Source organism: Limulus polyphemus, unplaced genomic scaffold, assembly GCF_000517525.1.
Source record: "Limulus polyphemus unplaced genomic scaffold, Limulus_polyphemus-2.1.2 Scaffold1491, whole genome shotgun sequence".
Taxonomy (NCBI): domain Eukaryota; kingdom Metazoa; phylum Arthropoda; class Merostomata; order Xiphosura; family Limulidae; genus Limulus; species Limulus polyphemus.
The window spans coordinates 175,828-199,844 of record NW_013667101.1 but is presented as its reverse complement, the minus strand read 5'-3'; the positions used below and the strand labels follow the sequence as shown (position 1 = coordinate 199,844).

Below are 24,017 nucleotides of genomic sequence, written 5' to 3'. Positions count from 1 at the left end.
GGCACCGATTCCTGTCGGTTCGACGATTTACTTGATGATGCATAATCTGCCAATAGCAGTACTGGTGACTATGTGGACTGTTCGGACCCAGTGGGGGCTTTTGCATTGAATTTCATTCATTTGTGGGGACCTTTTCTCACCAATGTCTGGGTTCACAAGGTTCTCTTGGAGGGATTGGTTATCCTCTTTCTCTCCCTTCCTCCATTATCCAGTGTTCCCATTCCCTTCTCTTCTTCTCGGGATCCTTCACCATGCCAGAGTATGTCAGAGGCAGTTCAAGACCTCATCACACAACAGGCTTTCGAACCAACTCACCAGGTTCACGGGGGTTTTACTCCCACTTGTTTGTGGTTTCCAAGCATACTGGAGACTTTTATCCTGTCATCAATTTATCCCATCTCAATTATATGTTCACACTCCTCACTTTACATTGGAGACAATCCTTTCTCTTTGGTGGGCATTTTCTCTATGTCTTTAGATGACCAAGGTGGACATTTCTGGTGCTTACATCCTGTGGCAGAGCATTCCTGTTCATCATGGGGTTGTGTACCAGTTTCGTGCCATACCTTTCCGCCTAGTCTCAGCACCATACGTGTTTTGTCGTGTGGTCCATCTACTTTGCTCAACATATTAATACCATGGGATTGTGCTTCCATATTCATTTGAACGACTGACGACTTCTTGCTCATTCCGATTGGGTATCAGCCTGTCACACTTGTCAGCTCCTGGTTGAAGCTGCATGGATTGGATGGTTGGTCAAATTTGAGAAATCTTTCTCATGTCCTACCCAATACCTTATCCATCAGGGTGTTTTCTTCAACACCCATCTCTAATACTCATATGCTAGGTCCATATGTGGTTTCTTCAATGAGTCCTTCATGATCAATTTATCCTTGCCTGGGATCCCTTGGATACCTCTGTATTCCTTCCCTCATCCTTTCTAGACGATCTCCATTGGTAGTTGAACAGAGCCCACATATCAGTAGGGGTCCCACTTCCTTCTCTGTGACCAGATTTACATCTGTTCACGGATGCATCCCTTCAGGGCTGGGGTGCCTGGGTGGATCACCTGTTTGTTGGGCATTGGACCAATTTCTTTCTATTTCCAGCCACCAGCTGGTTATGATCCATTCCAACAATCACCAAGGTGGCACTAAGTCCAGATCCCTAGGTTTTTGCACTTTGGATCTTCCTTTTTCGGCCCACAAACATCACAATTGTTTGATGGTGTGTCATGTACCGGGTGGTTTCAATCTCGTAGCCAGTCATCTTTCCTGACTGGATCTAGTTTATCCCACGGAGTGATCCCTGTATCCTGCCATTTTTTGATGGATCTTTCTGCATCTGGATACACCCCATATTGATGCCATTGCCACTGCTCTCAATCACAAATTACCTCAGTTTTGGTCCTCGATCCCCCCATTCTTGAGTCTTGGCTGTCGATTCCTTCAACCAGGATTGGTCACATCTATTTTTTGTGTTTACTCTCCCATCCATTTTTTCATGGGATGGTCTCCCTCATCCATGCCACTCCATGCATGGTCCTTCTGATTGCTCCTTACAGGCCTACTCAACCTTGGTTTCCTCAGTTGTTCCACCTGCAGGTGGTCCCTCCCCTTCTGTCCCAACCTGCTCCATCAACTCCAGTCACCAATGCTCCATCCCATGCTGTCCATCCACCATCTTCATGTTTGGCTTTTGTCAAGTACTAGGCAAGGAGTTTCAGTTTCTCTTCCAGAGTAGCTTCGCATTTAGCTCATTCCATTTGCCCTTCTTCTTTGGCCATCAATCAATGCAAATGGAGCATTTATCACTCCTGGACATTGACTCAAGGTATCCAGGCTTCTCACCAAATGGTTGCTCGTATCTCCGAGTTTCTTCTGTGGCCTTATTGAGAAGGGTTCTTTGGTCTCCTCGATTTTGGGGTTTTGGTGATATTATCCCATACATTCCATTTTTCCTGCTTCCACATGGTCTTTGCTTCCCCTGTCCTTTCCATGTTGATCCATTTCTTCCAGCTCTGCTGACCACTGAGGTGTCAGTCAATCCTGGAATGAGACATTGACGTGCTCCTTCATGCCCTAGCTTTACCTCCATTTGAACCTTTATCTATGTATATCCTGTTTCACCTCTCCTTGAAGGCATATTTTCTCCTCCTCCTGGCCTGAGGGCATCATAGGTTGGATATTTTCACCCTCAACATTACCAGAACCTTGTACCACTCCAAACTTAACCTTTATCTTGACTCATGCTTTCCTTCCCAAGACCTCTGCAGCTTGATAAGGTAAGTTCATTTTTTTCCCCCTATCTGCCTATCCTCTATATCTCATCTCTACCCTTGTCCTGATCCGGATAAACTCCTCTGTCCTCTCTGTGCCCTCTGTTGCTCACACGGCATCCTTCCAGGGTCCTCATTCCCACTTTTTTTTTATCCTTTGGCAACTTTCCTCTTTCCCTGATCTTTTCCCAGTTACCCTGACCAGTTGGGTACAATGTTTGATCCTGTTGGCCTATTCCTCCTTGTCTCCTTCCCAGCATGATCTCTTTCATGTTTCCTCAAATCAAATCTATCACCTTACCTTCGTTGGCCATTGGAAGAGATTCTACAATCGGGCATGTGGATGACTCTACACACATTCATCTCGCTGTTTTTGCTTCCTTGAGATATCACCTGCCACCTGTGGCTATTCTGCAGACTTCGCTGTGGCTGTGACATGAGGTAAGCCCTCACTAATGCTTTCTTTTCTTTCAGGGGCTCCTGCTTCAGGTTCACTTTGGATCCTGCTCTGTTGCGAGTGGTGCCTGACCAGGTATTCTGTCTGTATTTGGAATAGGTTCCACTTAGATGGCTATAACCATTCACAGACATATTGATATCAAATCTGTATTGGAAGCCATGTTGATTCTTGTATATTTTCCATGGCTATGTATGCTCACCCTTAAGATGGGATGTTTCACAAGATCACTAGAGTGTAAATTCCTCGTGATAATTGCATAATCACACTTCCTCCCCCTTTCTTCTAGTGGTGTATGGGAGCCCTTATCATTTACCAATTCCAAGCTTCTGGGGTGGTTGACCATAGAGACAACCTGCTGAATGGGTTCCACAAAGATGGCTATAACCATTCAGTTCAGAGTAGAGCAGTGGTGTTCTGCTGGTGTAGAGGGAGTTTCAAGATCCTCCGAATGAGTGACTATGTCCCAGAATTGAGATGCCTAAATGCAGTTCACCCCTCCAATTGGGTGCCCTCCTCCTACCCTCATATGGATATCGGTACCCAGTGAGTAAGGTTTTGGAAATCAAGTGATCCAATCACATAAGTCCTCACACAGGTTTCGGGTTGTCCATCTTCCCCTTTCGACTTGTCTTCTGTGTTGTGGGTCACAGAAGGTCTATATGGCCTGTTTCCATTTCTGTCCTGGGTTTTCCCTCATTGGGTGATGAGGTTGATACCAACCTGGGGTTGTTTTGGGTTGGTTTCATGGTCACGGGTGTTGAGTACATGCAATGGACTTCCTTTGGATTCTGGCATTAAACTACCCTGTGAGTTCCTGGAATCGAATGTTAGGTTCTCTCTTGACTCTGGGACTTAAGGTGAAGACCGTATGATCCTCATCATACCCTCACAAGGATACTCAGTGAGTGAGGTTTTGGATGTAGTTGAATTATCGAGTATAGTCTGTCGTGCTTTAGCCACCCTACACCATGGGGCACATCCTTGCTTGCCCACTTTCCATTGTCGGATTGAGTGATTCTGATTTTTTTTTAAGATCACATTGCTAAACTATTCTCTCCCACATGGATGTGCTCCCTTTAATGTTCTTCCATATGTGGTCCTCCTGATCATGTTGATGTTCCTGGTGAGGAGATACCTGGCACAGATGTGGTGCAGTACCCCTCCTCAGATCATCTGATCTGTTTCTCTCATTGTGAGGGTGTCTTCTGTGCTTCAGGGGATATGCCTGTGCTTCCCTCGCTCCAGTCCCTCCTCCATTTTAATTTGGGATTCAAGCTAATCTTGTGAGCAGAGGGAGAGTACCTTATCGGAAGTTATAATTTTCCTAAATGAGAATTATTTCCGATAGGTACTTTCCTCTTCTCACACTTCCCACCCATCCTTCCCACAATCTTCCAGTGCTCGTGTCTTTTGCTAAACTTCAAAGTTATAGTTCAGTTGTGGCGTATAGAGAGAATGCATGCATCACGTGATAGTAGTGCTCTCCTATTGGTGGAGCTGTGATGCATGATGATTTGCATGAGAGATGTGTTGGAACTTTGGATTCTAACAGAGGGATGATGAAGGCTTGTGGCATGCATTTCTGATAAAAGTTCGCATATAGAGGGCAGCAAAAAACAAGAAAAGCTAATCTTGTGAGTGGAGGGAAGTACCTATCAGAAATACATTTTCACTTCAATTTAGTCTACCTTATTCCTTATAAATAGCTAATATTTACTTCATGTATCACCTCCTAATCATAATTATTGTTTGCTACTTACTTTAGCACATTTTAAATGCTTATGAATGACTTATCTTTATTTATGGTCACATGTGGCTGACATCCCTGTATATTCAGACATTTTTCTGTTTATGCTTATACACTTTGCACCTTGCATGTGCATAACCTTTAATTTCTTCACATTTCATGTTGAATATGAAAGAAGTTTTCCTTTTGGATGTACTGTTGTTGAGTCTGTGTATTCTAACTTTAATATATGAGTCTGTACTTTGTTCCTGAAAAGTCTGTTTTATGTTTCTAGTCATAAGAAGATGATTTCAGTGTTTTCAACAAATTGTCCTCCATACTGATATTTCATATTTAAGTCAATATATTATTGGTATGATTTGTCCTAGCAGATTCATCTTCCTAACAATTGTGTTATGAAATATTTATCTTTTTTTACATTGGGATTTTAACTGCAGTATTTCATGTTCATATATGTTGTTCAGATGTATTCTTGATTCTTACTATGTACTCTCAGAATGGAAATTTTATTCTTTTTTCCAATCATTTTTTTACATCATCTCAATGAAGTATATGTAACCAGTGTAGTTTCATTCTATACGTTTATATAACCAGCATAACTCTACTTATTCAATGTTGATCATTATTTATTATGCTTTTGGAAGTGTGGAATTAGCTACCATCAGACTTGCATGAATGTTTCTTTATGCAATATCTTGGTCTGCTTACCAAAAGTATGTTAATCCTTTGCAGACTCAGAGATGTAAACTTTTCAACTTGTATATTTTAGTTATAAGATCTCTATTTTTGTACTGAAGTAGTACCTCATTGTTTAACTAATATTTATTACCTTTTTTAACATCATGGACTTTGAAAATATTAAGGTTGCTGTTTACTTGACTTCTATTTCTCAATTACCTGGTTCTGTTGTCAGATCTTAAACCAAATCTTGTGAAAACCTTAAGCATTTGTTCATTTTGCATACCATTTATTTGCCAACTTGTTAAGATGAATGTTTCTCTTACACCATTAACTACCTCTTATGCCTTTAATTTATCATCATTAGTGTTTGCCTAACTCGTTGCAATTCAGTAACTTCATGCTTCGTATGTTTCATTAACTTTCTTCTCATAATTGCTTATCACTAGAAATGTTGGCTTCTTTCAGGTATGTTCATTTTCTTAGAAACCAACATTTAATGCTTTCTTGGAATCTATTTCTGACACTGCAGAGGAACATTTGATTTTGTTTTCTGGTTCAGTGGATCAAATACTTTATTTTCATCCCTGTTGTAGAATGCTTCCTACCATCATTTCTGATGACTATTCATGACACTTCAGAATGAACCATTTAATTTTGATATTGGGCTCATTGAATTTCTACTTTGCTGGGGAAGTGTACATCTGGTACTGGTCATTCTTTGCACTAGATTTAGCCAGGATGATCATACCTTTTTCATGCACATACACTTGAGGGACAAACCATTACTCTTGAACCATTCCATGCTAGATAGATCAGAATCAATTGATAGGTTCAACCTGTGGCATTACATGTCATTTGAACATATGCCAGCATTAAAGGTTTCACCCTATTAACACTGAATGTTATTTATGACACTTCTGAGAATATCTTTTTGTATTCAGATAATGCTGGCCTGTTCTTTATTAAGGGACCATTTTATGTATTTACATTTTGACTCTGTAGGGGCCCATCTTACTCCTAATGCTGACCTACTCTTTTATTTTTATTAAGGGACCATATTTTTGGCAATTCTGTTACCTTGATTACCTTGCTTGGAGGTATTTTTATGATCTTTGATGTCAATCGTCCCTCTGGAATACAGATGGCTCTGTGCTATTCTCTAGTCTGATGTCTACTATATCATTTGTGTTGTTACACTGGGGAGAGATTTCATGAGAAAATCTTTAAAAGATGAAGATAGTTGGGCAGGATACCTGCTCAGACACAAAAAACTGGCCTAGGATTATTCCAACAGAAGGTGTATGTTATGTGGTTAATAATTTCATGTTGTCACATGAAAATCTGGTAAACCATTCAATATTGAATTTTAGTAGCAAATAGATCTATATCCTGACAATTAACCAGGAGAGTGGCAAAAGTTATGTTATAGGTATGTATTCCTTTGAATTGGATATTATTTGAAATGAAAAATGTTAATTTTGCTTTATGTAAAAAACATTTTCAAGTACAAGTAAGTATATATGCTAATATTTAACTAGAAGAGTGAAACACTTGTCATTTTGCTATAAAATGTGAATAATTGTAAAACAGCTGTAAATCTTAATTTTATTTGTTGTCGTAATGTCTTATAGTTCTCTTACACTTGTTTGGCTGTACAATAAGTTCACATGTTTAGATGTTTTAGGGCTGAAAATAGTGCTAACTTTTTTACATCTTAATTTTAAGAATGATAATCAAATATATTTATAGAAAAGTGTGTGTTTATTTTTATAGTGTGTTATTGAACTTTTATTTGTAAATTTTTCAAAATGTTTAACTCTACTTTCATGACCTTAACTCTATGATGCCAAGATGAGTGGATCCCATCCAGAGGACAAAATTGCACCATTGAATTTTAAAATATTATAGAAAATAAACTTGTAGTTATTCTTCCACATATTAAAAACAACACTTCAGAGTTTAAATTTACTTCATAAAAAAATCTTATTTATTTAATTTTATATATAATTTTTTCAACTCTCAAATTTTGATTTTTGGGTTGATTTCAGCTCTCTCCAAGTGAGAACATTAATGTTTGTGAATTTTTGGATTTTTTCGGAGCAGAATACACACTTGTAGCCTTTTAGGAGGAAATTCAAAATACTGTACAACAAAATTCCACCAATTTTAATTTTGTAACCTCAATAGAAATTTAAATTTATCAAATTTAGCCAATCACCATTTCTCAATCTTTGTTGTCATGGTGTGATGTAATTGTTTATATTTCAGTTTTGTGATGTCATAGGTTAGTGATCTAAATACATAATGAAAGCTCCTTTTCTGTTCTTTTCAATTGTTTAAGCCAGTATGAATTCCATTTCAGTGAAGACTTGCATAGAAATTAGAACAGTGATAAAACTTATCTTTATGATACATTCGTAGTAGTAAAGATATTTGTGAACAACATCTGTCAAAATTATAGAAATAATTTTTTTAAAGCTTGCTTTATCATTTTATACTTCATTTGAATTATCATATTCCAGTATTATAGGAATAGAAATGTGTTTCATAGAACAAGACCAGATAGGTTTAGCTAGTTCATTTTGCACTTGACTGTGTAAAATTTTGTTGCAAATTTTAGGCTTATTTGTATCTTGTTTTGTTTCATTGACAGGGCTGCTGTTTGTTAAGTTGTATTTAAATTAGGCCTTATCAACATAAATGATTGCTTGAATGCAAAAGAAAATCACCAAAAAGATGTGTAATATATATATATATATATAATAATGAACATAAATGTGTTTGAAACTCATTAATTATATTGAATGAATGTTTTGATTAATAATTTTAAGAAAAGTTGGCTTCCTTGTAATTTGCATATGGTAAAAGAAGCCAATGATTATAAGCATAATGAAACTGTTTAAAAGTCAACCAGGCCCAAAATGACACATCTGGAGTACATAACATCTTGAAACCATTCAACTAGTTAGTTGATTCAAATCCTAATGGGATACACCTCACATAAGTAATTAATGTAACAGTCTTTCTAACAAGACAAAAAGCCAATGCCAGAAATTACTATCATGTACTGGACTTTCCTGAAGATGGCAGCAGATTAGTAGTCAAAATGAAGAATATAAAGTAGTTAGCATGGAGTGTCTAGTAATAAACAGGTATTAGTAATTAATTAATAATTGGAACTCAGTGATCATATAGGCTACTAACCTTGACAACAAATGATATCTGATCACCACAACCTTACCACGTTCAGCAAGGTGTGTGGAAAGGATAAAAAATGCTTTAAAAAAGAAATGGTATAAAAATGAAGAGCTCACTATAGAAGATTCTCAAGCAGTTTAATTTTTTCTAGATTTGCAAACTTTTGCAGACCTATGTTGCAAAAGTTTAAAACCATGTTTGCTTTTACTATTTATATCCTTCTATATATCTGCAAATTTTCAGTGTTATTAGAAATATATAATTACAACATCATTACACTTTTATTTTTATTTCCATTACTGAAAGAATTAGTTTTTTGTTAAAAAATTTAGACTTTCAGATTACAGCACACTTCATTATAAATTACCTTGAAGCTTCTGCATAAAAAGTTTCTGATTTTAATAAATATTTCATTTTTGATGTTTTATTGATAGATGTGAAATCATATTCCAGGGATTTTGTTAAAAGTGTAAAATTTAAGCAGTATTGCACTAGAAAAATTGTACAACAAATTCATTTTTATGCAATTAGGTTTTTGAGAAATATTTGTGTATCTTTAAGTATATGTATTTTGCTTGACTTATTTGAATAAAAGCACCCAGATTCCAATGTTTTTTATTTTATCTCCTTAATATTCTCAATGTATTTTACAGGATTTTAGAGAGAGTTTCTCCCCCCATCAGTTGTTCTAACAAACATCATTTGATGGCACTAGTAGCTATTTATCTAGGAGTTGTCACAGAATTACCAGACATTGAATCTTCTACCACTAATGTTGGAATGTTTGATTTTGATGATCTTAAAACAAGTAAGTTCATGTATCTTTTATAATTCAGCAACTAACAAGTACTAAATGGAAAAACTTGATGCTTGATTTTATTACCTGATATGTATACATGATTGCTTCTCAAGTAAATTCTTACATTTAAACAACATAACTGACTTTATTACATAAACATGAAGAGTTGAGTAATGTTTCTCAAGAACAGGAAAGGATAGCAAAACCCAAACCTCGTGGAATGTTTAATATTTAAACAACATACTCTATTTTGCTCCATAAAATCAATTATTATAAGTAAACTTATTAGCATTTACTTTACATGCTGTAGTAACAGAAATTTTTGTTGTGCAGTGAGCTGACTTAATATGCTCTTCAACTGTGAACGGAATAAGTTGTGAATAATAGAATAGAGAAGTAATTGTAAAATTTTAATACGAAATTGTGTGCACGTTGTAATGAAGTTTAAGTGTGCTATAACACTCACATTACCCTTTAAGTTTATATGCATAGCACTAGAGCTGGGTAATATAATTGATTAATCGAGTACCAAGGAGTAGCAATTACATCAACTTCTGTCTCATAAACTAATCAATTAATCATAATTTTGATTAATCGATTAATGTCATGAAATTAACAAACTAATTGAAATTAGGGTTTCTGGTTATTTACTGTTTTTGGTTATTCCAACTGTCCAAATAATTAAAATATTGCCATTATGGTTGGTTGTTGTTAAACATAATGCTACATAATGGAGGGAGGGATAATGCTTCATGATTTAAGGGTCTTTGGTTTGATTTTTATTGCCACTAAGCTTGCTCATCCTGTTTTTGCAAAACTGCTAAGGTTATCTACCATTATCACTAATTTTAAACTGCTGACTAGAAGGAAGACAACTAGCAGGCAGCACCTACCACTAACTCTCTGGCTACTTAATTTTTAAGTAAAGTGTAAATTTACTGTTTGTTTTTTTTACATTGTGTCATGTTTCTTATTTTATTTATTTCTTGGCTGTTGTATTCTTTAATGTTGTTTAAGCAGGTGCAGATCTAAGGGAGTCCAGATCTCTTTCTCCATTTTTTTATTTTTTTTCCAGGAATTAATAACTATTTAATCTTATATAAATAGGCATTGATCTAGGGGGGGGGGGACTTTTTCCAAACACTAATAATGTGTCTAGACTTTAGAGATTTGTTTTCATCAAAGTTAGTATTGCATAGAACATGTGCAGCTCTTATAATATAGACTTGTTGCAGAACTGATTTTTCATTGTTTGGAAGTTAGAATACGTGTGAAAAAGATTGTTTTTGTTTTGGTGATATCCAAAATAAGTGAAAATGCGAGTGCTATGACTGTATAAGTGGCAATTTCAAAAATAATTTGAATGCAGATATCATGTTTACAAATGATAAAATGTAAATTTAGGTGTAGTTTTTCTAAATATAATTATGAAATCTGAAATTTTTGTCTTTAATTGTTTCTATTTTCATATAGGTCACATTATTAGAAATAAAGATATAAGCTTTGAAATCACTGGGTTATAACCCAATTAGGCTACTTATAATAATTTTTGTAGGCTTTAAGTTACTGGTAGCATATAGTTGTAATAAAGTAAACAAAGAAAGTAATACAAGTTTGTCAGTGATACTAGCAGAGGTATAGTTGGATCTTTCCCACTCCCTTATAACTTCCTGGATCCTTCCCTGTTTTAAATAACAGTTTCTCAAAGTATGGATCTCTAACAATGTTTAACATAATTTGAAACATGCATGAATTATATGTTTGAAATGTTTTTAGCATTAGTAGTCCATCTAGTGAGCTTTGACATTTATTCTTCCTGTGAACATTAGTTTTGTTGTCAAATTTTGTATTCATTTTTACAAATGTTTTGAAAAATAATTATATTTCCAACAAGAAAGAACTGTTAACCTAAATGACACATGATGTAGGCCTTCAGCTAAAACTAGTGATGTTTTATTTTCAATATTTTATTGGTGATGTTTTTAAGTTGATAAAGTTTGTTACCTTTATATAAAAATTTAATGTTTTAGAATGTTACAAAGCATAAGTTTATTTTCAACAAAAAAATCATTAGTATTTTTACAGAGTCTTGTGGGGAGAAACCTATGGAACACTATAAATCATATTTTAAGGTTATTACAGGTTTTGTACTGTTCTACATGTGTGGTACATTTTCATGTACACAAATAAAAGATTATTGTACCTGAAAACAGGATTTCCTCTAGCTTTTTAGATTTTTCCACTTTCTGTTTGCTTGTATGTGTTATAGGGGGTATGTGATAATTGATTAAGTGAATATAATCAATTAATGAGCCCATTGATCAATCAATTAGCAAATACCACTAGTCACTCAGCTCTACATAGCACTTGACTGTAATTTACGAGTTCTGTAGTATTTGTATGAAACAAAACTTGTAGGTTGCATAACATTTGTTAGCACTTAAGCTGTTAAGTATCCTTTTAAATCAACTAATTATAATCACAGATTAGATACTTCTCTGTGGTAACATTAGTTTGAAATTTTTCATGGTAAACATTAAATTATGTAACTCAAAACTATAATTCCAATATGGTATTTACCTCTTTTCACAAGATTAGCTTTTCTAATTCAGTGCTGCCCTCTTACATGTAAACTTTTTCTTTACACATGCTACAAAGCTTCCACTCCTTGTTGGAGTTACTATATTCCTACATGTCTCTCATGTAAATCATCATGTGTCATTTCTTAACCAATAATAGCATGATATGCTTACATGACGCATGTGACTCCCTCTACACTCCTCTACCGAACCTTCACTTCTCATTTGGCAGCATTTGAGTTAAGATGTTTTTGTGTGCCTAATGCTTCTATTGTGACAGTTTTTTTTTTCACGTGAAGTGGTTCCTTTTTGACGTTATTATCTTTTATACCAATTCATCTTGTCGCTATATTTCTTCACTTGAATTTTGTGAATCTTTTCTTGTACTATGAATTCCGAAGTTCACATTACCACTTCAGGGGTCATACCAGCAACCAGTGTTTTTTCTCAGGCCTCAGGTGTGGACGACCCTATGATGGATCTCTCTGTTTTTAGCACATGGGTCAACCTTTGTTTTCAGGCTCTTCCTGATTCGGATGTACTTGTTCAGAATGACAAGGACTTTGATCATCTTTTCCTGCCTCCAGAGTTTGCTGTTCCTCCCCATTTGCAGCCTGAGGAATCACTTAGGTCTAATTTGGTACTTTGGTTTTTCACCCTCTCCTGATATTTGGGTACATGCGGATCAATTTGTCTCACAATTAAGTGAGGGGAACAGCATGCTGTGCCCCAAGGACTTCTGATCAGTTTGCTCTTTCATACCATTGTGCAGACTATCTGTGTTTAGATCATCAGTTGTTAGGTTCATTGTTACCTATTTCGGGGGTAACTCCCGAATCAAATGTTAGTCTTACCCATGCCCAATATTCTCTCCTAGTCTTACCTAACAAACCTCTGACAGTATCTTTTTTCCATACATCTCTTATCGGAGGTTCTCCACGGAAATCCTGAGGGGTTTTCTGTAGATACCCTTACACTTCTCTCCTCCACTTCAGCCCACATTTTGTCTTCGGTTCTGGCATTACATACATGGTTTCTTTGTTGTTGGAACCTTATAGGTCAAGATGCAGTTTTTGCTCCTTCATCCTCCCAACCCTTACCCATTCCTTCTAATCGGGATGCTTCTTCTAGTCAATTTTATTGATTTAACTCCCATCACCACCAGTACTGGTGACTACCTTGTGGGAGCTTGGCTATTAGAGTTTCTTCCTCAAGATTCTGTGACCCACCAGCATCTGTCAGAAGCGATTTGAGAATTGCTTTTGCAGTGGGCAATCAAACCGGTTCACCATCCTTTCGGGGTTTTTTATTCACATCTTTTCGTTGTCCCAAAGAAAACTGGAAAGTAGCGATCAGTTGTCGATTTTTCTTGCCTCAACTGCTTCATTGCATTCCCCAAGTTCACCATGGAGTCTTTTCTCTCCTTGAGATGGGTGTTTTTCCCAGGGTTGTGGATGATAAAAATGGACGTTTCCAATGCTTACCTCCACATCCCGAAAGAACATCAGTTTCAACCTTATCTTCAGTTTGTCCATCTCATGGTGGTTTACCAATTTTGGGCCCTCCCCTTTGGACTTGCCTTGGCTCCTTATATGTTTTGTCAGATAGTTCGGCTTTTGCACATCATCTCCATGCTCTGGGAATTCAATTTCGATATTACATGGACAACTGACTCATTCTGAGCAGGAATCGGCCACTCATACTCACCAACTCCTTTCTGTGGTGGCTTGGGTGGGCTGGTTGATCAAATGGGAGAATTCATTCCTTCGACCCACTCAATATCTAATCTATTGGGGGGGTCTTTTTCGACATGAATACCAGTCATGCTCTGCCTTCTCCTTTATGTTTTCATTCAATGGGATTTTTGGTTCACAATGCCCTCTTGGCTCAGTCACTTACTGCTCATGAGGTTCTATCACTTTTGGGGATGTGATCTTCCATGACTGCAGTGGTCCCTCACAATCATGCCCATATGAGATCCTTTCAGTGGGAGTTTCAAGTACACTGGAACCTTTCTTGGGAGGATCCTACTTCCCTGCAAGACGATCTGCAATGGTGGTGGGACCAAGCCCATATTTCAGTGGGTATGCTGCTTCCTTCCCCATGTCCAGATCTACAACTTTTCATGGATGCATCCCTTCAGGGATGGGGGGGGGGGGCTTGGGTCAATCACCAGGAAGCTTTGGGCTGTTGGTTTGTGGACAAAACCATCTTGCATATCAATGTTCTCAAACTTCTAGCAGTGTTGCATCACTTCCTTCTTCTCACTTGTCGTTGTCCGGTGATGGTTCATTTGTACAATTCTATGGTGGTGGCACATATCAACCACCAAGGGAGCACATATTCCTGAGATCTATATTTATCATCATATTCATCTTATAGTATGCCATGTGCTGGGCGCTTTCAATCTAGTTATGGATCATCTTTCGTGCCCCAACCAGATATATCCAGTGGAGTGAGCATTAGATCCACTCGTTTCAGGGATTTTTGCCATTGGTGGGGTTCTCCTTACTTGGATCCCTTTCCAACGGTCCTCAATACCAAGTTGCCCCTCTTTTGGTCACCTTTAGCACATCCACAGGCTTTGGCCTTCGATGCCTTCAGCCATGATTGGTCACACAATATCTTTGTGTACCCTCCCATCCAATTGCTTCATTGGGTGATTTCTTTTGTCAACTCCACTCCTTGTCGGGTCCTCCCTACTGACCAGCTCAACCTTGGTTTCCAAGGTTACAACATCTGCTCCTATCATAACCTGTCCCTCTTCCACTTTCTTCCTCTCTTCTTCATCAACCTCAATCCCACATTCTACATCCCAATCTCGACATCCTGTATCTTCACACCTGGCTTGTGTCCGGGCTCTGGTGAGACAATTCGGTTTCACATGTCAAGTCGCTTTCTTGTTAGCTAGTTCCATACGGAAGCATACCAACACAAGTGGAAAGTCTTCTGTTGTTGGTCTGCTAGTAGGAGGTTTCCTGTTGACAAGCCTTCTGTGGCTCATGTGGTGGAATTTTTCACCTGACTCTTCGAGTGTGGTTCTTCGGTCTCCTCGTTTTCAAGATATCAGTCTGCCCTATCCCATACCTGCCATTTTTCCCGATACTGTTGGGTTTTTACTTCCCCTGTTCTTACCATGCTCATGCATACCTCCCGGATATTTCAACCTCCCAGGTGTCCTGCCCTTCCAAATTAGGACATTAATGTGGTCCTTCATGCCCTTATATTACCTCCATTTGAACCACTTTCTTTGTGTTCCTTGTTTCATCTACCCCTTAAAACATATTTCCTTTTTCTCTTAGCCTGTGGATGTCAACAGGCAGATTTGTTTGCCATTGATGTTTCATGTACCCTTTATCACCCTATCTATCTTCTTGTTTATCCCAATCGTAACTTTCTGATTAAGACCTTGGTAACTTGGAAGGGTTGTTCATCCTTTTTTTCCTATTTCCCTTTCTTCTACATCCCATCTTTACCTTTAACCAGATCTGGATAGACTTCTGTGTCTGGTCAGGACTCCCTTCATTGTTATGTAGTACGTACTGCTAACTTTCGGGATATGAGCAACCAACTATTTATCCCATTGCAGTCCTCCTCCCTTCATGATCTTTCACCTTTTACCATTACTAATTGGGTCCATCTTTTGGTTCATTTGGCCTACCTTCTTCCTCTCATACCTTGTTCCAGGTTTCCTCCCATCAGATCCGACATCTCACTTTTCCCTCAATTATCGTCTTTGTCATCCGATTGAGGAGATTCTACAGTGCAGCATGTGGTCCACTCCCCATATGTTCATCTCTCAATATCTTCATTATGTCATTTTTTCCTCTTTGTCAGGGTTTTTGTCTACCACCTGTGGCTGTTCTGAAGACTCCAGTGTGACTTAAACTGATAAGTTTTATTATTTTTTTTTCAGGGGCCTTTATCTCCCTTCAGGTATCCTTTAATTCTAAATCCTCACTGTACAGCCATGTTGACTTGTGCTTTATTTTCCATGGCTTTGCATGCTCATCATTGAGATGACAGATCATCATTGAACTGACAGTGAATAACCTCATGATATTTTGCTTCATAAACATGCCCATCCCAGACCATACCACCCATGGACTGCATGGGTAAATTGGTAGGAGATTGCTGCTCATCCTTACCATGCCTTGAGTGAGTAACTTGGTATGGTCTGCTTTTCAAAGTAAGATTTTTTGGTCACCCATTGCACTGTCTCCGATGATGATGTTCCTCCAGACTCTCCACTGCATTGTCATCCTCCTTTTCTCGAGAGGAATATGGGAGTCTTACCACTTTCCAGTTCCAAGCTGGGTTAATTGACCATGAAGGCACCCTTCTGAATGAGTTCCTCAAAGAAAGGGCTAGAACTATGCAGTTGAGAGTAGGGTAGTGCTAGTTTAGATGAGACATGGCCTCCAGAGGAGATGAGCCTTCACCTTGCTGGATTATGTGGCCTTCTGATAACATTTACACAACACCCGGAATTGAGCTGTCTCCTTCCTGGAAGATGTGGCCTCCTGATACCATTTACACAACATTGGAGTTGAGCTGTTGCCTTACTGGATGATGTGGCCTCCTGATACCAATTTCACACCCACGAGAGTTGAACTGTCACCTTACTGGATGATGTGGCCTCCTGTAACCATTTACACAACATTGGAGTTGAACCATCAAAATTTCAGTTCATCACTTTGATTGGGAGACTCATCCTACCCTCGTGTGGATGTCAGTATCCCACAAAAAGGTTTTTGATTAGAGTGAACCAATCACTGTGAGTCCTCACAAGTTTGGGTTGTATATCTTCCTCTACCAATTACTCTGCCTTTACTATTCCTTGTTCTCTTCTTATGGGGATGTTATTGCCTTTGGATGGTGCTGGCCTGTGCCATGGTTGGGTAAGCTGATTCCATGTGATAGACATCATTTTGATACCGGATGCCAATTCCCTGATCAAAAGATAAGAGATGATCTTCGTGTCATACCCAGAAATCGATGCGGGTCTTAATCCCTGATTCTTGGGCATAAGGTGAAGATGGTATGATCCTCATCCTACCCTCACAAGGATGTCAGTACCCCGCAAAGAGGTTTTGGATGTAATTGACTTACCAAGTATGGTCCACTGTGCCCTAGACATTCTACACCTCAATTTTTGCCCTTATGTCTTATACATTCCGCACATGGGCGAAGAGTATACCTGGCTCAGAGGTGGTGCAGTTCCCCTCTTCTGATCTTCGAATCTGTATCTCTCATTGTAAGGGGTATCCTTTGGATGCTTTCAGGGATACTTCTTTCGTTCCCTCGCGCCAGTCATTCCTCCTTCTCAATGTGGGATTCTAGCTAATCTTTGTGAGAGGAGGTAAGTACTGTATCAGAAGCTATAATTTTCCTATATTGAAAATGTATTTTTGACAGGTAATTACCTCCTCTCACACTTCCCACCCTTCCTTCCCATTTCTCCGGTGCTCACACATTATGCCAAAGTTCGAAGTGAAGGTTCGGTGGAGGAGTGTAGAGGGAGTCACATGCACCATTGTAAGCATATCCTGCTACTATTGGGTAAGAGATGATGAATGATGATATACATGAGAGATATGTTGGAATATAGTAATTCCAACAGGGGGTGAGTGAAAGGCTTGTGGCATGCATAAAGAAAAAGTATATAGAGGGCAGCACTGAACAAGAATAGGTAATCTTGTGAGTAGAGGTAAGTACCTATTGGAAATTATTTTCAGTATAGGAAAAATTATAACTTCATTAAAAAGATGTGTAACTTTAAACTGTTAATAGAGTTGTTTAGCAAATTATTTAAATATCCAGGTAATTTTCACCTTGTAAGTTATTTCCTCATTGTTGTTAAATTACTGACTTCCTGGTGATAGTTTTGGATCATGATCTGATTATTTTCTTGTAGGTTTAGTTGATATACTATTTATCATTTTATACAGATTAAAATTTTTGAGAAATACACATTACAAAGACTTTGTCAGAAATCTTCGTATAAAAGTACTTTGAAGTTCAGGTGGATGGATTGAGTATGCAGAAACTTGAATAATGAACAGTTTTTGCTAATGATGACACAGGTGCAGTAAGAAGTCAAGGTATCTTTGTAGTTTATTGATATTTTAAAAACAGTTTCAGACTCATGCTGTTGAAGTTCATATATAAGTGTTGACATCAAAATGAGAATGACTACTGATTAGCTAGATGTGTTTGCTGGTAATTAAAATTTATTGTCTGTATCGAACTATGGAACATTTCATATAATTGTTTAATATCAAAATTTTTCAACAAACTTATGAAATGTTTAATACTTGTTGGTTTATTATTACTAGATATTTGTCTAAAACATATTGTGTTATTTTCAGTTCACAGGAAGATAATAGAAGACAACAGTGGTACTGAATCTCTTGGAGGTGACTGGTCTTTTTGTGCAGGTTGGTGTGTTTGTTATAAACAAGTAGCTATTCACACTACTCTAGTTCAGTAGATGTTAGATGCTTACAGTTGTTTTGCTGATACAAAAACATATTTCATCAGAATAAATGAAACAGGAAGATGATGTTTATCATTGATATTTATCCTAACATACTGATTTACCTGGTTCTGTAGTAGACTCTGTTTAGATGGATGATAGTTTAAAAGTGTGTAATACTTCACCCCATGTAACTACATAATTTTTAACTATCTTTTCATCCCTTTTAAAGTCCACAACCACACAGATATCATCAATTTTCATGAAGTGTTTGGATTTTTACATCAAAGTATTGAGTAATAACTCAATGTGATCAAAACTATGTATCAATTTTTCTACAATATACAAGGTGTACAGAAATTATTGTGACAAATTTATTAATATTTCTTTCTGGGTGTATTGATATTTGTGTTGGGCCCCGTAATGCCACTTTGGTATACCATGCAGGTTGTAATGTATCTCAATTGGGCTTACTGAATTTTAGTAGCTATTGTAAGAGGATATTCAACCATTGAAACACAAGTAAACAATTTTATTTACATAATTTCTGGAGATCCTGTATATTTCTTTATAATTTTATGAAGTGAGGAATGGGCCTTAATATTTAATGTAAGGGAATCAATTTTACTTCTGTGTGAGAAAAGATGCAAGCTATAGTGTTAAATAACTGTACACATTTAATGCTATATTGCAGAAAATGAGAGACTGGTTAAGTTCCATTCTGTGAATGCACCTAAGAGCTGCAATTTTGGGAGAAGGTGAAGAGTGTGCTGTAGTAGCATTTTATTGTAGCTGTAACAATATATTTCACAATGCATGGGTTAGATATGATATAATATCAGCTACAAGTGGTTGTAGCTAGGGGTTAAGCATGTGGATGGTGTTGGTAGATAAGTACATCTGTTCTCTGGAGGTGGCTGGTACTGATGGCCTGTGTTACCTAGGATCTATGATACAATGATCACTATACGTGATATGCAAATCATTAAAGCACTATATTGTATTTATAAGCATTATATATCATAATCTGAGTCCATTTTGCCATGAAGGCACAGAGAAAATGCTATAGTTTTCATAAGAAGCTCATTTTTATTAACAAGGAAGGAGAATGATTTTAAAAGTTCAATTTTTGTCCTTTTCAATTTTGGGATTATAATTCTTCAGTTTTCATCAAATATACTTCTTCTTAATAATATAAACTTGAAATTACATTTATTACTTTGTTTTTTTATACAGGAATATGTATGTTTGAAAGTACTATTTGTGAATTTTTCTTGTATCTCTCTTACTAGGTACTTTATAACAACTTTTCTGAATTTTATAGTTTTGAATATGCCCCAATCTATAATCATGTATAGGATACACTGTTTATTTTTAAATTCATATTAACTTTTTAGTAAGCCTATTACTGTATTTGCTAAAATGGCATTTGGAACCAGAAGAAGTTGCAAGGTAAAATATTGAGGTTGTAAAAAAAAAAAATCTGGGAAAAGGCTATTTCTCTTTTCTATAACACATGTTTACACACTAGTATACATGAGCCATTTTCATTTTATCCAAAGCATTTGGATAAAAATGATAGTAAAATACACAAATTAATATCTGATATACACCACTAGTGATAATACAATACAAAAATTAATATCTGATATACACCACTAACTTAAAAAGTACTTACAGGACTTGGTTCGTTAATTATTGTGCTATAGAATTTGAAGTTATAAAATAGCACTTCAGTTAGTTACCAATGAATTTTATAACACCCCTCTTTAACCCTAGAATTACTGGTGGGATGTATATGGACACCATTCATTGGTTTTAGACATTTTTCTACTATTCATTTATCAAATTGCTTACGGGGCCATGAACTATTAGTTATAGGGTCCCTAATAATGTAAGAATCACAAAAAATTTATTAAAGCAAAAATACTGTTAGTACTGCAGTTAATCTGACTAATTACTGCTGGGGTTTCTTTTAATTTGAGAGCTAAACCATGCAGATAAGTATGAGGTAATTTCATTCATGAATATTAAACTTCTACTAGACTCATATTAGAATGTGATATACATTGAATGACCACATTATTAGGATTCTCCTCATGTATTTGTAAAGAGTGTAAATTGTAGTATAATGAGCCACATTTTCTGTATTGATGGTTTAACTGGAGTTAGTACAGTGGTGTGGGAAATGATCTTTTTGCAGATGTCAAGTACTTTGATTCTTTTAGAAAAATGAATGGCAACAGATCACCTCACTCATATTCCCGTAAGTTGGTTTCTAGAGGACAAAAGCGACTTCAGTCATCTTCCCAAATCATTGGATCTCAATCTTTGTGATGAACTTGTATGTCACATCCTTTGTCAACATCTGTGAATCATTTGCTCCATACTCCTTAAACAAGATACCTTCTGGGAATGTGTGTAAGCTGTTACTGAAGTGAAAAACCTGATAATAGGAGTTATGATAAAGTGGCCTTTCAGTGTATTGAAACACTTTTACCTTACTATGTTAATACTAATTTGAGCATTTTGTGGCCCTAATATACTTTTCTCAGCTCACAAGTAATGTTTCTGAACTACAGAGGTATAATAAAAGTTTAAACCTTTCACTGCAGGCAGGTTAAAAAGTGCATGTCTTGACCTTTTAGAGTTATTTTAAAAATTTTATTAAACAACTTTACTGTTACTTATGTCAATGGAATTGACATCAAAACACAGTTTATAATTCAAATTTTAATATTATCTATATTTTAATTTCTGAGTTAGAAGAATATAAAGAACATAATGCTAAATATCAATTTTTGTTTGACACATAGCACCTATTATTGTCTTATTACTCAGTTTATATTTTATTACACCTACCATACAACGTATACAGTGGTTACCGAATTAGAAACTTGAATTTGATATATAGACAAGCTAAAATTTAAAATAAGAACCTCATATTGCTGTAATGAAAGTACTAAATGGTATATTCAAAAATAATTTTGTTTGTAAAATTACTTTGTTATGGAAACTTATGGTTTAGAATAAAATATTATCATGAAAAGAACTATAGTAATAATAATCTGTAATATTTGATAAATAAATCATTATTTATGACATATATTTAACATAAGTTTTTAATTTTGTTCTTTATTCGTTTGACTACAAAACAGTATTGTTTAGAATGTTTACAATACATTGACTTGTAATATGCTTACAGTACTACAACCCGGTGAATTTAACATGTGGAGTATATACAGGCCTACATACAACTCTCTGAATTTAATGTGTTTACAACATATTTGACAAGTATAGTACTTTTACAATGCTATAACTTAGTGAGTGTATTGTGCTTACATTTAGAGTATCTGCAACACACTGACTTCTTCTTTGGCTATTCCCTTTATGTGTGTTGCCCTCCTTCAATTATCTTTATTGATTGGCAGGTCTCCTGCAATTACTTTCTCGTTGATGTCTTCCACAAGGGTCCTTTATGGTACTCCTTACTCAAGATGTTGATGACAATGACAAACAGCAGGGGGCTAACAGCTGACCCTTGGTGCAGCCCAACATTTACTTCAGACTTGTCCGTTTCTCTGTATACCATCTTCACGATTGTTGTCACCCCTTCATAAGTGGCTCTCACTATTCTGTTCAACTTTTTGGTCACTCCTTTCTTTTGTAGGCACCAGTATATTAATTCTTGTGGCACCTTGTCATATGCTTTCTCCTAATCTCCAAATGCATATAGAACTTCTTGTTTCCTTCAAGGTACTTCTCTTGTATCTGTTGCAGAATGAAGATTGTGTCTGTTGTTCCTCTCCCAGGCTGAAACCCAAACTGTATTTCATCTATGTCTTTGACTTCTCTTATTCTCTTTTCCAGTAATTTTTCTTTCACTTTCAGCAGATATTCCACCAGTTTTATTCCACTATAGTTTTCACATTCTCTCTCTCCTTTCACGTTTCTTAATCCATAGTCTCTCCTCCCATGTGTTCTTTTAAACCTGTTCACTGTCTCCTACATGTGCATCCAGATCTGCTCCCACAATCAACACCTAGTATCCCTATAATTATACCTTGTAGTTTCTCTTCAAAATTCTCTTTCTCCTCATTAGAGCATAACCAGACATTGTTCAGCAACCATTTCTTTGTTGTCATCTTTACTCACAAGTCAGTCCAATGTTCTCTCTACTTTGATCACTTTCATCTTGAATTCATTATCTAACACAATTCCTTCCTTTTGACCCTCCTGAGTAGAACAGTTTACACTCATCTCTTTCATACTCTATCCTTTCCACTTGAGCACACGCAATCTTTACTCTTCTTCTTTCTAGCGCATGTACTAGTTCTTTGCTTCTTCCAGTCATCATACCAACATTCCATGTTACTATCTTTAGTTTCCAAGCTCTCTTCTTTAGCTGCCTTTGCTGGTCTAGTGGTACCCTTTGCCAACTCTTCACACCTTCCGTGGGATGGCAATGCACATTGCCTATGTGGGATGCTCTGGTTCTGCTCCATATTTCTATTATAAAGTTTTTTATTTCTGGGTTGCAAAACCTGGTGGCAACAATCCTCTCTTCTCAACTGGACTTGGGACTTGCTATGCAGAGTTATTTGCAATACATTGACTCATGTAGTGTTTACAATGCATTGAACAAGTGTAGTACTTTTACAGTACTAGAACTCTGTGAATTTAGTGTGTTTACATTTAAAGTACTCACAACACATTGACTCTTGTAGTGCTTTTACATTGCTACTACTCAGTGAATTCAGGTGTTTACATGTAGAATGTTTACAACACATTGGACTAATGTAGTACATTTATAGTGCTGCATCTCAGTGAGTCTAATGTAAACACACTAAAAAATTAGTTGAATGAAAGACAGACTTTTGTAACTTACAAGCAATAAAGCTACATCTAAGCCTGATGAAGGAGAATTGACTGAAACATTGCTAGAAATAAAGAGATTAAAATGTCTGACATTAATTTTACTTCTTTTTTCATTTTAGGTGGCTTAAATTAATATGGTTTGAAGACATTCACCTCCTCAGTAAATTTATATTGTGTGTTTATATGACTACAACACAGTGATTTGTGAAGTGTTTTCATGACTACATCACATTGAGTTGCTTAGTAGGTCTAACACAGTGAGTTGTTTAGTGTGTTTACATGACTACATCACATTGAGCTGTTTAGTTGATCCAACACAATGAGTTAACCTTTTTCAGATGGGTCATTGGTTAAAAGGCCATGTCATTGCATTTGTTGACTCACATTCAAAATTTTATTTAACTACTATTTCATGAATATATGTCAATAGGCTTGGTATCAAACTATAGATTATAATTCAAATTTTAGTATTATGCCTTACTCAATTTCTTAATTTAAAAGTAAATATAAAAAAAACAAAAACAGTTAAACATCGATTTTTTTTGTGTCATGTGGTATGTTGAATGCAGCACTGGTTCAAATTAGATATTTCTGATGTCAGAATACTAAACCTATAGTTTTGTATGAATTAGGAACTCAAATTACCAATATTGACAAGATAGATTATAAAATAAGAGCCTCTTATCTTTTGAATTTGCTAAGATAATGCTCATGTGATAAATCAAAGGCACCCCACCCACCTCTTTCCAATTTTAGAAACACTCCCTTATATACACTTACTTCTATATATGACATAACCAATTGAAAGCTCAGAATGTCCCCCTAGTGGTTTTGTTAGCCATTTTCAAGTTCATTGGAACCAAGATTTCAAGGAAGTAGGTTGTGTCATTAGTCTGCTCGAAATTTCATAATTTTTTTA

General features: G+C 36.4%; 1 protein-coding gene across 1 annotated transcript in view; it reads left to right on the top strand.

The window, feature by feature from the left end:
- The window catches only part of LOC106463821 (ribosomal biogenesis protein LAS1L-like), a 105,608-nt gene that overhangs the window by 69,880 nt on the left and 11,711 nt on the right, over positions 1-24,017 (top strand). The window contains exons 11-12 of the mRNA XM_022391430.1: positions 9,018-9,172; positions 18,114-18,182. Of these exons, the coding sequence (XP_022247138.1) occupies positions 9,018-9,172; positions 18,114-18,182 (224 nt within the window). The remainder of the gene's footprint in view (positions 1-9,017; positions 9,173-18,113; positions 18,183-24,017) is intronic.